This window comes from Scophthalmus maximus, chromosome 17 (assembly GCF_022379125.1).
Source record: "Scophthalmus maximus strain ysfricsl-2021 chromosome 17, ASM2237912v1, whole genome shotgun sequence".
Taxonomy (NCBI): domain Eukaryota; kingdom Metazoa; phylum Chordata; class Actinopteri; order Pleuronectiformes; family Scophthalmidae; genus Scophthalmus; species Scophthalmus maximus.
Window position 1 is genome coordinate 10180133 of NC_061531.1, and position 15844 is coordinate 10195976.

General features: G+C 42.0%; 2 protein-coding genes across 4 annotated transcripts in view; one reads left to right on the plus strand and one right to left on the minus strand.

Moving 5' to 3' along the window:
* Positions 1–15844, plus strand: part of zgc:161969 (uncharacterized protein LOC569044 homolog) — a 47484-nt gene that overhangs the window by 13297 nt on the left and 18343 nt on the right. The window contains exons 3-4 of one of the 3 annotated variants that reach the window (XM_035616556.2): positions 7155–7244; positions 15094–15271. The gene's annotated coding sequence lies outside the window, so the exon portion shown is untranslated. Of the gene's footprint in view, positions 1–7154; positions 7245–14735; positions 15272–15844 lie in introns of those variants that run through there. The other 2 variants (XM_047328023.1, XM_047328024.1) reach the window with 2 other exon arrangements.
* On the minus strand, positions 62–13515 carry cacng1b (calcium channel, voltage-dependent, gamma subunit 1b). Its single transcript, XM_035616571.2, has 4 exons — positions 12830–13515; positions 6009–6083; positions 4104–4241; positions 62–3687 (listed from the first exon to the last, which is right to left on the minus strand). The coding sequence occupies exons 1-4, from the start codon at positions 13068–13070 to the stop codon at positions 3455–3457; spliced, it is 687 nt and encodes a 228-aa protein (XP_035472464.2). The 5' UTR covers positions 13071–13515; the 3' UTR covers positions 62–3454.

Below are 15844 nucleotides of genomic sequence, written 5' to 3' on the forward strand. Positions count from 1 at the left end.
AGAGGTTCCTGGAGTGACATGAGTCTAGGAACATGTGAGCAATGACACAAGGGATAGCCGATTACTTGGCAAAGAAAAGACATGCCACTTTTATTTCCTGAATAGACGCATCGCTCCACTCTCGTTGTCTGCAGGTTAACATATTAAAAAAACCTTACCTTGCTTGATACTTTATGAGACCAGTATGCAAGCAGAGGGAAAATATCACGCATCAACAGATATTGGTCGAAGACTGGTAAATGTGTGGAAAGCCCCATGCCTAAAAAGACATTTGTCAGGAGTTGAATATTATTGTTTGCACTGTGCAAAAGAAGTCCTACCAACATTACTGACCTTGGTAGTTTTTATTTGAGTTCTTTGAAAAAAAGACAATCATGGACATACATAATATTTAATCAGAGCATTTACAAATCCACGATGAAATACAAATCATGCTGAGCAATCTTTTCACTAAATGAAACTACTACAGGTTCATTGTACATGTTGTATTAAACATCTCTTATTTTTCCATTGTTCATTTAAATGAACAGCTGGTTCCTGTCCAGCTGAGCCTGACGGCAGGGATATCATGATCACTGCAAATTATAGAAATGAGTCAATTCAGGAAAAAAAGAAGAAAAACCGGCAGGCATCATTTCCATTTTCTAAAATATAAACCTGTACAATGACCAAGTCACTTTTTTGGATTGAGGTAAGAAAAATGGAAATGTTCTTGTCAGTAGGACCCTCGAGCTACATGTAATCATTTCTTCTGCGAAATAGCATCGTTTAAGAAACTTTAATTTGACTGCACCCGCACCAGCCGAGTGACACCGGGCCAGCAAAAATAATTCACTGAAAAATAACATGTTATCCATAGATGAGTGTTTTGCTAACGATATACAACCTTTGTGTAACGTACACACAGGAAATAAAAATGACTGCTGTCGGGTGAAATCCGATGTGTGTTGTTATTTGATTGTATTAGAAGTGAAAAGGTCATCTATGATTTGAACATAATTAAAAAGCCACTAAAAGAAAAAGCGGTTTCATCTGACAGCAACAATATGCAGTAGTTTGTTTGCAGAATAGAAACATCTTCAAGCTTTAACGTACTATCTTACAATCAAATGCAATAATTTAAGTCATGTGTCCTACTTATCCTACGTATTTTCAGCTTTAGGCATTCAGTATATGGCCCCAAAGGCAAGTAGTATAACTTCATAGGGCTGCAGCATTGCAAATTAAATGTGCTACAAAAACCCTATTATTCTAAGTTTGAAATAAGTTCTACATGGATGGTCATGATGTATTCTATGTGAAGGAATGCTTCATAACTCAGTTATAAAGAGCCAAAGTCAAGACGTAATGTACAGCCGAGCCTTTGTTCCATTAGATTCAATAACTGGATGCAATTTTTTTATTTAGCTCTTTTTGTTTTCCATAGTTTTTTGTGAAAATGTAAGTTTATTCCTTGAGATCCCTCCCCGTATTTAAAGACATTATCAACCACCACAGCTCTGGCTATTACTTTTCTGAGCTGAGCAGTTTGTGTACAAAGAGATTTTTCATTATCACTCACGATTGTCAGAATAAACGAAGATCGACTCTGGAGAGATCCCGATGTCACGACACCTTCACTCAACACAAGGCAGAAAGTAACCTTATACACAAGATATTACATTTATGCATTATTGTTCGTGTTTTCAAACTGCATGTTTCACTTTTAACTTAACTTTAACTGGGATTGTTCGTAAACAAGGCAGGACAGAGCGACTAATGTTAAAGGGTTCACGCAGATCCAGGGGTTGGCTCTCACACAGTGAGGAAATACAGTGGTTGTACTTAAAAAAAATTCGAACTATAATCCTGTAGGAAAAAAAAATAGTTAGAGATGCCAGTAATTTTGAAAGTGTGGCTGTTTGAGGTTACTGGTACTGTGTAGATGGCAGGACATGGTAATGTTTTGCAGCTTGTTTTGATTAAATGATCACGCATTAATAAGGTTTCTGGGATGTTTAAAAAAGGAACCACCATCCATATTCTTTCTATAAAGAGTTTTGCACACTGCCTCAAATATACAGAGAAAACTTTAGCTCAACAGCAGACCTGTAGTCAACGCTGCTCAGCTTTGACAGTTTCTGTTCAGGGCAGTGGTTTGGTCTCTAATCTTCTTTAAAATTCACACTAAAAGCAGAGTACATTTGCCAACATTCAAAGCATAACGCAGCACATATTATGCACAAAGTTACGGATAAAAACTCCTGGAGCCAAGACTCTGAGGTTCTTGAAAAATCTGTCTTTTGTCGTCTCTGCACAATCAATGGTACAGACTGAATGTCCAAAGTCCTTGGAGGACAAAATATGCACGAAAGGCCAAAGTGAGTTACAACAATTCACTCCTCACTTTAAACAGCACAATAGCTCATTATTTGAATCTGACACTCGAGTGACACTGACGCACCAGATTTCAAGTTGAGCTGTAATAGAGAGAATAGAGAGTTCCCAACAAAGTCAGACATTTTTCTTATTTTATCTTCTTATTTTGTCTAATCTTTTACTCTATAATAAATTTATCAATTGAGTCTCAAGGTCGTCTTCTCGTTGTTGTTACATTGTTTCGTTTTTTTTACCCTAGTCTGAAAATCATCATTTCACTTTAATAGACCGACAGATATAATTGTACTGACCGCACTTGGACGCTTAAGGTGTTGTAAGATAATGACCAACAACCATATAAAATTTTATATGAATACGTTTAAAGGGATTGTCCAACAGTTTAACATTCTTTGCACTGTAATGTTTCAAAATGTGGCATGTTAAAAGTCAAAGAAACTTTGACTCAAGTCCTTTGAGGGCAGTTTAGGTTTGTTTCAATGTTCTACCTCATTTACAACAAGTTTTTTGTACTTGGAACACTTTCCAAAGTCTCTTGATCAATCCAGTCTTCACTTCCAATCGTTAAGTTTAGTACTTTTTTTGCAGTATGAAAAACAATTTGTGAAAACCTTACATTGCTTCAAAAAGCTAATCCCTGGATTAGTGGACTATTAGTTGCCATTTTCCTTAATATTCTACATTTAAGACAGAAAACCACAGGCTTACATTGACCTAAAAAAGACTATGTTAGTTAGGATAACGGTTGCTTTGATAAAAAGAGGTTGTTCAGCCGATTACTCTCTTGATGTGATGTGATTATTTCTCATCTCTTGAACACTCAGAAAAATAAGTTTTCAAAAAATAACTCCTGCCTCTAGCTACTTTATCATGTGAAGACAATGTGAATGTCATTGTTTTCACTATTACATGCCTCACCGAGATAATTTCCATTTTTTTTACTAACGTTAACTGAAAACCAATGGACGACTTTGAAGATCGGGAATCCAGATAAAACCTTTTTGATGTTTGGAAAAGGGCTTGAAGATTATGTTTATTTTTGTGTCATTTTAAACCATGCCTGGTGCATCACCTGTGGCTAATCTAAGGTGTCAGGCTCGGCGTCCATGCAGGTCTCCCAAGGATTGCGTGGCATGTGCGGCATGGAGATGAGAAGCAGGGCGACTCCGCTGAGGATGAGCAGGGTGAAGGAGGCGCAGGCGCAGGTGAAGGACCAGGAGTAGTAGTATTCAATCCAGATGGTCTCATCACTGTCTATCATACGTTTGACAGACTGCCGCATTACCTCGACAGAGATGATGGTGCAAAGGCCTGGGTGCCAAAACGGAAAGAATGGTTTGTGATGGGCAAAATCGTATTTTTTCAGCTTCTGTTACAGTTCCACATTTACAGTAGATGATTATCAGTTTTACTTCGACTTTGAGTCTGTAACAGCAATTGTTAGTCTAGTTGGAACATCACACACATCACAGTTAATTTCATGCTTTATACAGATATTTTTGAAATGTTGCCTTAGACCTATATCAACTCTATTAGCACTTTCCACCTGCAAAAAAAGTCAGTAAAAAAAAAAAATCAACTCAGTTAAATAAGCTGTATCAGTAATATTAAAAAGTAAAGGTGTGTATGATGGTGATAATGGCACACTGCATTACAAATTGAGCTGTAACAAAGAGACAAGAGAACCAGACAAAGCCTGATCTGTGACATTATCTGTTATATCTGACCTGCGAAGGCAAAGAACATCCCAGCAGGCCGGAGCAGGTAGTCACGACCCTTCCCAAAAGAGAAGATGACACAGACAGTGCCCAGGATCATGAAGAACAGACTGAATATGGCGATGGCTGCTGCTGAGATATTGTACTCTGAGGAATAGAGAAGAGAAACAATAAGAGGAGAGGATGCAAGCGAGACGGAGAAAGACGAGAAATAAACGGTGAGGAGGAAAGGGATGGAAGGAGCGGAGACGGCAATGTGCCGGCGATTAAAAATTGAGAGTGCGTGTGTGTAGGAACATAGGGGAGGTTGCGGTATCGTTTACATAATTATTGTTTCAATATTGCACTCAGGCGAGTTATGATACAGATAATTAGCCTTTAAATTAGCCTCACTTGAAAAACAACAGTCATTTATCCGAACTGGCAATAATGCAGTTTGCATGACAGATAAGATGCTGCAGGCTTATAACGAGGTGATTAGAACATCTCTTTCTCCTTCCGCCCACCTCCGATTCTGTCTATTTGGCAGACAGAGATAATCTAGTCTTTCCTTCTCTGTAAAACTCCCAACAGGGATAGAAATTATCCTTGGAGCAGCCATTAAAACCCCCCGACTGGGGAGCAACATGAATGTGTTAAATAACCTTGAACTCAGCCTCTTATGCTCTTTGTTTGACCAGTGTAGGAACGCATGTGTGTGGGAAAGTGTGTGTTCATAATAGATTCTGTATTCTCTGGAATAACCAGCAGAGGGAGAATCCTCTGTTTGCAAAGAGAAGTCAGTTTCTATAGAAGTCTATAAGAAAATGACCCATCTCCTCCCTTTTTTTAACAAGTTCATGGTTTCAAGTCTTTTTTAATAGAGCATGATTTTCATTTAGTAAATTATGGTTTCATTTAGAGTAAAATAGACAATAAAGCAGTGTGCATTGGGGCGTGGCTGTCATGTGATTGATGTCTAGTACTGTCCAATGGGTGCAGGTGTTACTTCCTGTTTCTAACAACCAAAATGCCAAACTCGAGGCTTCAAATTGGCAGTTCACAAACCAATGGGTGACGTCACAGTGGGTGTTTCTACATGAAACGTGTTTGTGCTGAACTTTTACTCTCTTTTATGTTACGTTTACAGATTTGCTTTTATTTCTTGCATTTGGTGCAGTACTTCCATGTCTGTCTGGCCTTGGCCCTGACAGCAAAAAGGCCCGGTCTTCTTTAGTTTTCAACCTAAACCTTGATAGGGTCTCGACTACCAGAGTACTCAGACTGTGCAGAAATAGGAAGAGGGACCAGTCCATGCCTGGGCTTAAAGGTAATTGAAAGGATTTTAAAATCAATCCTAAAATTAACACGCACCTAAGGAAGGTATGCTCGAACAGGGGAGATTTGAACACATACTAGTATGATTCCGTGCCTTTGTCTAGGAGTGTGTTCCTTCATGTTTCCTTGTGTGTCCCTCTGTGTGTGAAGCTGAAAGGGGCAGCCCACCAACAGAGGAGCTGTTTTCCTGGAAATACATTTACTTTGAGAATAACGATCTTGCTAAAGCAGGTAAGATGAAAGGTTGAGCACATAGCAGCAGATTTCTCTGTTATCTGCAAGATGGTCCGCGGCGTGATTGTAAAACAACAAGTAATCCAGGCATCATTAGCATTTCTTTAAAATGTATTTGCTGTTACAGTTCACAAGAAAGTAGGTGTAGAATTTAGGATTGTGTTGGTATATTGTTGTGGTCTTACACGTGAAGTGTGCATTTACTTACATGTTGTGGTTTGTATAGTGTGGTTATGTGATGTCTGATGTCATTCTTTTCTTTTACCTTACTAGAAATGATTTCTGTTATAATCGTTCGCTTAAACAACAGTGAGCTCTGTTCTAACATAGTAGTAGTCTGTGTGGCAGTGAGAACACACCCACCTTTCTGGGTCTTGACTTCAAAAACTTCAGCTTCTTCCCCCGATGTAAAGTGTTTGAAGTAGGAACAGTTTTCCGCTGCAGAATAAGACGGGATGAGAGGGAGATTAATAGAAGCAGATGAAATATGAGGAGGAGACGGCACAAAGCTCAGGCTGCATCTGTAAAACTAATCAATGTGAATGTTTAATGTCATTTATTAAATATAATATTGATGGAATCCAATAGAGAAAAAAGAAGTGGTAATGAAAAAAAAATATTGTGGTTTTAAAATTTAGCAAATGTATTTCAGAGAGTATTTGTATAACGTATTTTTTTTGTATACTTCAAAATGTAAAAGTTCCTTATAAGCCTTATATCTTCCAGGTCTAGAAATAAACTAATTTCAAGTATTAAATTGGATTATTTACCCGTTCTCCATGTTGGCTGTGTTTACTTCTCATAATCCTGCTATTTCTACACAGGAATAATACATTTCTTTACTTTGCCGGCCCAAAATTTAGTCCTCTGACCACAATCTTCAATATAGCCACAAACAGAAAATTATTCCTGATTGCAGTCATTTCCCACACATTTATCTATCTGTTTGCCATCTCTAAGGGCAGCTGGGCTGAGAGGGAGGGGTGAGAGGACATAAAGGCCAAGTGAGAGTCCCCTCGTTCCTCCACTCCCCATCCTTTCTCGCGGAGATTAAACCCATAAAGCAGACAGGTGCTCTCCCCGTCCACACTGTGTGTGTGTGTGTGTGTGTGCGCGTGTGTGCGTGCGCATGTACGTGCGTGCACCAGGCAACAGAGGAGCTGTTTGTTATCCAGGATGAGAAAGAATCACTAAAGAGGTAACCTAGCAACAGGCTGCTGCAGGTTTTGGATAGTCCTATCTATTTACTTGTGTGTGTGTGTGTTTGAGAGGATGGCTGGCAGAAGGGAGAATTGGAGGCAGGGTCACAGTGCAGTTTGAATCTGCAAATACATTATTTTCATTAGCCTTCCCTCATTAGGTGCCTTCACCTCTGTTCTAATACAGTGCTTTCAGAAAGTATTCAGACTCCTTTGTTTGTACACATTTGTTCTGTTGCAGCCGTATGCTAATTTTGACCTTTTTGGTATGACATAACAAGCTTTGTTTTTTGCCTTTCTTTTTCTGCAGATCCTTTCAAACTCCATCAGGCTTGATTGGGACCCTTGGTAGTCAGCCATTTTTGGGTCTGTCAACAGATTTGGTCCAAGTTAAGTTAAGGTAGGCCACTCAAAGACATTCACAGAGTTGTTCCTAAGCCACACACTCTCAGCGTCATTGTCCCAATGGACGGTGAACCTTCAGCTCAGTCTGAGGCCCTCTCTTCTCTGGACTAGATTTTCTTCTATATATCTCTGTACTTTGTCCTGTTTTACATCCTCGCAACCCTGACCAGTCTCCCTGTCCCCTCCTATCTTATCTATGGTGGGCCAGGGACAGTAGCTGTCTCTGGGCATTATAGTCCTAGATTATACTGTACTCAGACAGACAGGGCATTTCTAAGGACATACTCTGGAGCCATTCTATCTGTTTGATGCCGACATGATTCTGAGAGTTAAATACATCACCCTGACTGGGACAGGGAGGGTTTTTGGGACATCATGCACTTAACCACGTTTTGATCTGTGTACGAACCAGAAATCTCCTCAATATTCAGCTCCAGTAAAAAATACTTTTGCTTAAGACATCTATGGTTTCCGTCTTCCTGATTGACTGCATCTATTCTTCCATAACAATACCCCCACAGCATGATGCAGTCATCACTATGCTTCACCACCAGGATGGTATAGGAAAGATGAGACCTTAAATAAACGAAATAGCTCTATCTTCATTTCGTTAGACCGTATCTCGTTTCTACCAGTCTGAGAGTCCTTCGGGTGCTTTCATGTGTCATGTGTCTCCGACATAAAGCCCAGATTGGTGGAATGCAGCAGTGACGATTGTCCTTCTTGAAGTTTCTCTTGGCTCCACTGAGGATCTCTGGAGCTCAGATTGTGCCAACTAGGTTTTATGGCTCTTGTCCCCCTGCTCGGTTAGGCCATATAGCTCTGGGATAACTTCCTTCATTTAATCATAATGGAGGCCACTGTGCAGTCAGGGGCCTTCAATACAGCAGAATGTCATATTGTGTCTTGACACAATCTCTTAGCACCCCAAATCTGCCTCTCCAGCTCCCGCTCCATCTTCCCCTCACCTCTTCCTAACAACTGTGCTTGAATATCACCTGTTGTAAGCAGTATACCTCCATGGGTTGGTTTAAGAGTAGTTATCCTTCATTGAAATATATTTTTTTGATATATTTTTTATGTTATTTATTCTAATAAATCTTGGCTAATAAAAACAAATCTAACTGGGAACATTCAGTGCGGTGGAGAACATCTGGGTGTGTATCATTGACCTTGCAGTCTGGCTAATGGGGAGATTTAGTTCTGGGGGAGCTTGATTAGAAGGAGGTATCGCCTGTCATTTTAGTTTAGCCTCTTCCCATGCCTCTTCTGCTGCCCCCTCCTCTCTTTGATGTGCAGCCCCTCCTTTACACAGTTCTTCCAGTCCATTTTCTTCTTTTCCGCTTGTCATTATACCTCACACCTCAGCTTGGTCTTTCAGTTTGGTATGGTTCTCCTTTCCTTTTTTTCCCTTTGGTTTCTCTGTCTCATGTCTCTCCCTCCACCGGTTCATCCTTGAAAGTTTGTAGGAAGCATGAACAATCCTCAAAAACTAGCTGACTTTGAACTGAACGATTAGGATGTTGTCCACATTTTTACTTGTAATGACAACTGTGTATGTAGACAATGTTTGATCTGAAAATAGCTCTTGCAGGACTTTTACAGTAGATGTGGGCTTTTTTAGGTGATGAAAATGGGACGTTTCTTGTTCAAGCCAGGCGGAGTGGCCGACTAATTCTGGGTCAATGTGAAAAGGATGAGTGGTGGTAATTGAATAGTTGTTCCACCCGGAGATCTAATAACTGGGACACAACAGCACAGGAGAGTCCTCACGGCTCTTGTGATCCTGTACATGTATGTGTGTGTGAGTGTGTATTTGTGTGTCCTGACCTTTATCATGTAACTCAGAACACAGAAGTTTGACTGTCATCGCTGTGGTCACCACAAATGGCATCTTAGCATCACATTATGTAAGAGATGTTGCCAGTTATCAATGATTATGTATTTAATACGTATATTAATGTGTGTGTATATACATGTGTATATATATATTATATATATTGTGTTTCAGATTGACATAATGTTTAGTGATTCATTCAAACCTATATGGGCCTTTTAACTTGCTTTCTGAATGCCAAACCAGCACCAAACCTTCACTGTTTTTGAGCGAGGACCTGGCGGACTAGAGGGAAAAAAATGTTGGTGTCTGGAAAGCAAAAGTGGTTGTTCAAGGTGACATCGGTGCTTTTGAGGGTATGAATTGGGGCCACCGGGCAAGTGTTGTCGCATTGTAAGAAGCAGAGGATGTAGACTTTTTTTTTTATTCTATGGAGGTAATCTCCTTCCACCGGAAAACTGGTGAAAATGTGTTGCTTGTCTACTCAGACGACTCAAAAACGTATCTGTAAATAAATACCACTTCGCCTTGCTTCTTTGCACACATACTGTATGTGTAGGAAGAGACACATGCAAACACAAGCTCTTATCCTCTCCATCTCCAAGCCAAGCAGCATGATGTGATCCATAAAGCATTTGTTTGATTTTTACAGCACTCAAGCTGTCATGCGTCATTTGTGGGAAGCAATTTTCAAAAGTCATTTAGGTTCACCGCTTGCTACCAGTCGTTACGCAACCCCATCACAAAACCAGTGTAATTCTGACTATATGAAAATGTGTCTGTGTGCGCGCCTCTTGACGAATAACTCCCGCTCTCTGTGGGAAAATGCAAATGCGTGTTATTAAGTCCATTCACCGCTGCTTGCTTTAGAATACTGTTCACCGAGGATGTGATCGGTTATAGTGCACTCTTAATCAACTCAGGGGTTTTTACTCCACAGTGCAATCCTTATGTGTGCAAAACACATTAAATTGAAAAGCGAGTAAAGTAAAGCTGGTGTGGTCTCCATTAGTCTATAAACTCTCTGGCCACTTATAGGTTGAATATTGGAGGAGATTACCTCCTGATGCAGACCATGTGACAAGGGTTTAACGTTGCTGCCTGAGGTTGACTGGCCTGTTTTTATATGGGTGAAAATGGTCACACCGAGTATGCAGCCTTTACCTATCGTTCAGTACTGAACCAAGCTGCCATCCCTGATAGCACTCTATCAAGGAAGAAGCAAACCGCTGAGGTCAGAGAGTGGCTGTATTTCTCTATCGTCCACTCACCGACCTGGAAGATTGACCAGTGGGGTATCAGCAGAGAAAGCACCTGTCATGAAGAGAAAAGCCTTTAAATGTCTTCCCTTGGCTGCTGGAGGACAATCAGCAAACTGATTAGTTTCCCCCACGAGCCTTGGCTTCACCTGGCGTGGTCAGTGAACCTCGCTTTAAGAGAGCAGAAAGGAAGCCGACCAACCTGCACCACAATGCCACGTCCACATCACATGGTGTGGAAGGAGTTGAGAGCCGTTAGGAGGTCAGGTACGATAGCAGGGGCACGAAAGGCGAAATGATCGGCTTCTATAACCAAAATGATTAGTCCTGGCGTGGGAGCAAACACAGCCACATGCCAAATCCCTAGGCCCTTTCAGGTAATGAGAGTGACTCATTTTCTCTCATAATCCAAATGTGAAGGCGCCATTGTGGTTGTGGGAATTTAGGGGTCTCCAGCGAAACAGCTGACATTTCTTGCCCTGCGGTTTACAGGCAGCAGCAGACTTCAGTTGGGTGGAGCCCCGTACACTGAGCCCAACTCCCCAACTTGCCACACCACAAGACGAGCTGCTGACAAGTTCAGTCTGTCGGATGGTTTCTCTCTGTTCATCTCTGTTCATGTCAGGACGTGTTGAGTGTCGGGGAAAGCAGCTTGTATTCTGCACAGAGGTTTGCACGCTGTTTTGCTGCTGCTGTCAGATTGCGGAGATTGTAACTGGATCAATCATTATGTTGGAGTTGTGTCTGTCAGCTGCAATGTGCCCTTCTGTCATTCCACGGATGATTGACTTGCCCATGAGTGGGGAAAAAATTCTCTCTCTATAGCTGCTTTCAGACATTCACTGAAGTTACAGTTGTTGCTACAATTTTCCAAAGGAGCTGTATGTGAGAACGCAAATGTCTGCAAATGTTGCTCCTGAACTTTTCCTGCTTGCCCCCTAGTAGAAATTCTGGAAAATGTCAGAGTGAGCATTTTTCATTATGTCCTGCGTCCGACAAGCACTACCCGGAATGTTGCGGAAATTCCCTGGTTGGTGTGAACGCATCTGACTCGGACAATCGCCTGCTGCGTTCTTCATTGTGAAGGGGCAAACTCACGTCTCAATTCATGTCTGAAAACGTAGTAGAGTGTCACCGGTCTTCAACCTCTTTGGACACTGCAAGTGTGCTCCCCCTTTTCAACAGAGGCACCCCTTCCTCTATCCACCCATCTACACTTCAGCTTTCTTCTCCCAATCCCCTTCATCCCCCCTGAGTCTCCCAGGTGTACTCTAACTCAGGAGCCGGAATGGGAAGCCACACTTCATTAAGGCTTGTACTGATCCTGAGGTGCCAGAGCCGGAGGCTAAGGCAATGATAGTCAGAGTGAAAATCTCTCTGTTCGGCTGCAAGGCATGCACTCACAGCCAGTGGCCAAGGAGACACTGTTCAGCTGACGGCTGCCTCTCTCCGAGCAGAGCTCGTAATTAAAGCCACAAGACTAATTTGGAGAAGTAGACGTTTAAAAGCAAGACCGAATGCTTTTGACTTTTTTAATTGCCTGCTGTATGCAAATTTTTTAAAAGAAAAGGAGAGAGCTTCCATAACTGTCTTGCGTGTGTACTGTTTTTTTTATAGCTTGTAATTAAGTTTGAGTTTTGCCACAAAATGGTGCATTTAAACATTTTTCAAGCCAGGGTTTGAAAGTGGCATCAGAAAACACTGCTTGAATTAAGTGAATTATTTTCTTCTCATCTTGCAGTCCGTCAGCCCAGAGAGAATAGACTTGCAATTTTTCTTGTCACGTTAAATGTGAAGTATAAACAGTGCGCTTCCATTATGCACTCGACTTTAGCTGTTCGAGTGTGCTTTATTGGCAGTGTGTTCAGAGACTTCCTAACTTGAAGATAATGACGGTTCAGTGAGAAGACAAACAGACAGTAGAGCGGGAGGGAGAGCATGAGTGGAGGGAAAGGCTGACCAAAACTGCTGTTGCATACTGACATTGACACGGAAACTGTTCATGTCTCAAGGACAAATTATCTGCAGTTTGCTTTGATTGTTTCTGGTGCACATACAAGGGTGCTTGAAAACTCTGCAGGGTAGAGATGAAGCCCACATAGGTCAAATCCGAGTATTGTAACTGTGAAAGGAGAATAGATAGCTGATAGCAGACAAACCATATTCAGCTTTTAAGTCTGTTTCTGCTATTTTTTCATGGATACATGAATCAAATAAATAGTATATATATATATATATATATATATATATATATATATATATATATATATATATATATATATATATATATAGCAATATATGTTGCAGCATAAATATTCGAGGTTCAAGTCCTTTCCACCATTATAAGAAAAGAAGAAAAACTCCTCAATGTGACTGTACATTCAGGATTGTTTCAAGCCAGAGGAGCTGTCTGTCTGCAGCTGCTACACAACATTTACTTTTTCTGACAGATGTTTAGCCCATGCATTTTGCCAAGCTCCATACCTCCAGGTAAGCTGATGGGGCCGCAGCCTTTGCCCTGGGGGTCCTCGTCAACAATGAAGATGATCTTCTTGCAGAGCCTCCAGAGGCCAAAGTGGGCGGCCTCGCAGGTGGCGTTGAGCTTTTCCACGCGTGGGCTGAGCACGGCCCAGTGGTCGGTCACCACCGCCGCCAGCATCGATGACATGCCCACCAAAATCACCACAGACGTGATCTTGACCTTGGTTGCCTGCTCCTCAAACATGTTGCTGCCCAACGTGTGTGTGTGTGTCTGTGTCTGTGTGTGTGCGCGCACGCACAGTTGCGGGTGTGTGTGCACGCCTGCGTTTGCACGTGTGTGTGATACACGATGAAGTGAAATGCTTGTGTGAATGTGAAAAGATTGCGCGTGTGATCGTAAAGACAGTCAAGGTTGCCTCTGTCTTGTTTTTCTTCCGGTCCTCGATGCCAGATGTTGAATCCAGAGGTTCCACCTGTCTTGTCTGAAGCTTCACTACAGTACGTCTCTCCTGTTCTCCTGTCTGCCGCTCTTTTCTTCTCTTTCTCTGCCTGGTGCCTGGTGGTTGGTAAAAAAAAAAGGGGCCAGATAACCGTGCCCTAGTTTCTACCTCCTCTCCGCTCTTCCTCTCCCTCCCTAGTTGCCTTTGGCGAGCTTGGGCCATTCAGCTTGGAGACGAAGATGTACCGGGAAGTGCTTACACTTATTACATCTATCACTCGACCACTGACCAGAGTCGGGACACGATCAGATGCTTTCATTTCAAGTTTACATCGTGTATTGGCTGTGAGCTTTCCAGTTTTGCACTTCTACACCATCAAGGACGATGTTTAAAAACTCAAGGCAAGATATGACTGTCCCCTTCAGCATTCTGAAATACTGATGTTATCAATCCATCATTTGCATGGAACACTCTGGGTCACATATCTCTCATATTCTCTTTCAGTCTGATCCGTTTGAAGCTCAGTTGTCTCTGTGTGCTAGGGGACTCCTGGGGGGGATATCTCCTTTATTAGTTGTCGTCTGAATGAGCTGATCTACATACTTGGCCAATCAGCAGTCACGGTTTGAGACTAGGGTCCCACCTGATACCAGCAGCTGATCCAGATTTGGAAAGACAGAAAAAAGGACGTTGAAATAGGACCATGAGTTTTAGTCGGTTTCTACATTTTAAATATGTTCTTGAATATGTATCATCTTAAACTTCACTAACTCCTAGTTAGTCGTGGCTGTAGTATACTGCATGCTGCACATGGAAGGTTACTGCTATGTCCTTTCCTTTTGTAACAAACATCTTTTAATTTTATTTCTATATTGAGATGATATTCTGATCCTGCACTGGGATGCTGTTGAGGCTTTCACTAGAGAAATACATAGTTAGAGCGCTCATACCACATTGGTGCATATGCTTTGAGCAGCAGGACTGCAGTATGACAAGACTATTTACTTTCATTCCTCTATTTTTCCCTCCCCGTCTCCTGACTCTCCTTCACTCTCTCTGTCGAATGAAGGCAAACAGGCCCCAAAAAAATACACTATAAAAAAACTGTAATGCTACATCTCAGAGGCATAATCAGCCTTTTCCCTAAGAAAATGCTTCAGTAAATGGACATGCTTTTTATAAACCACTGTGCCCCACTTTAGACAGGACTTTGGCCCATTTCAGCACTGACAACGCTCACATACCTCTCTTGCTTTTTAACACATTAAATGGCACGACATTAAGAGGAAGTAGTGAAGGGAAAGTGCTTCAAGAGAATGTAAGATACGATGCCTGTTTTTGTGTGTTTGTGCATGACTGTAAGAGAGAGAGAAGCAAGAGAGTCACTTGTTCACTAGTTATACAAAATAAGTGTTCACGTCTGTGTGGGAAAAAAAGAGAGCTGGACAGAAACCCCATACTGAGTCTGAAGTCTCTCACTTTGTAGTAAATGAATGTAATGTGAGAGAACCAAATTGCTTTCTTCAGACACCACAAGTACCTAACTGAACCAGAAAATTGTTCTTCTGACATAAATCATCTCACTCACTATCTTAAAAAAACCCCAGAAACCTCAGAGTGGGGGTTGCGAGAGGAGATGAGAGACAGTTGTGTTCATTATCACGTTCCACCTGGATGCGTTCGCAGCAAAACTGTGTTTTCTCCCGGAGGACGAATCCCTCGCTGTGGCTGTGAGAGCGACCGCTTGTCTCTTAAGTGTGTAATAATACAGCCTGTCTTACCGGGTGACCCTTTGACCTGCTTCATTTGCTCCACGGTTCCCCGGAGACCGTAGAGAGACCCGGCTACACTCGGCGCTGCAAAGTCTCCAAGCAACAGCCAGCAGTGTGGGCGACAGAAGAGATGCGCCATCGACGCAGCAAAGCGCTGTCACGCTGGAGGGATCGCCTCGTGTCAACCAAGCAGTGAGGGGAAACGCTGGAAACGGATGATGGCACCTGGCAAGGTAGGCATGAGTGCCGCTCACTGGATTGTTATCAACATCACCAGAAATATCACAGTGCAGTGACTTACACAGACAACATCACTTTCTGCTGAGATCAGGATTGACACGTCCAAACTCAGCAGTGGTTAACTTCAATTACATCTGCCAGCTTCCCTGTTAGAATTTTTATCCCAGAATGAAAAACAACCTTAATTAGTGGCTAATTTTACCCATAGTAGAATAGATTGCGTAGCCTTCAGAGGCCTGCCTGTGTTCACTTGCTAATGACAGGCAACATCACTCAAGCTAAATTAGATTACCCATGCCCCGAGGCCTTTCCAATGAGGGTCACGTTGATATTTCTCTATAAAACAACGGGATCTGTTATCATACGTGTTCCCCTCGGTGGCGCCCGTCCTTGCTCGTTGGACCTGCTCTAGCAAAAGCTTTGACCGTAGACCTACATGCAGCAGACGTCGGGTGATGTGGGACAGTGAATTGCGAGTTGATGAGCACAGATTGAAAGAAAATGAAATTAGGCGGGAGTTACGAGGGGCTGATGTAGCTATGGTACTGCAACATCAGATATTACAA

What these genes read in the sequence shown, in the direction of transcription:
- cacng1b (XM_035616571.2), bottom strand. Translation starts at nt 13,070, where the DNA reads ATGTTTGAGGAGCAGGCAACCAAGGTCAAGATCACGTCTGTGGTGATT. An exon ending in CCCCATCAGCTTACCTGGAG is followed by an intron (nt 6,084 to 12,829) that starts GTATGGAGCTTG and finishes CTTATTCTGCAG; the next exon opens with CGGAAAACTGTTCCTACTTC. An exon ending in GATGTTCTTTGCCTTCGCAG is followed by an intron (nt 3,688 to 4,103) that starts GTCAGATATAAC and finishes TTTGGCACCCAG; the next exon opens with GCCTTTGCACCATCATCTCT.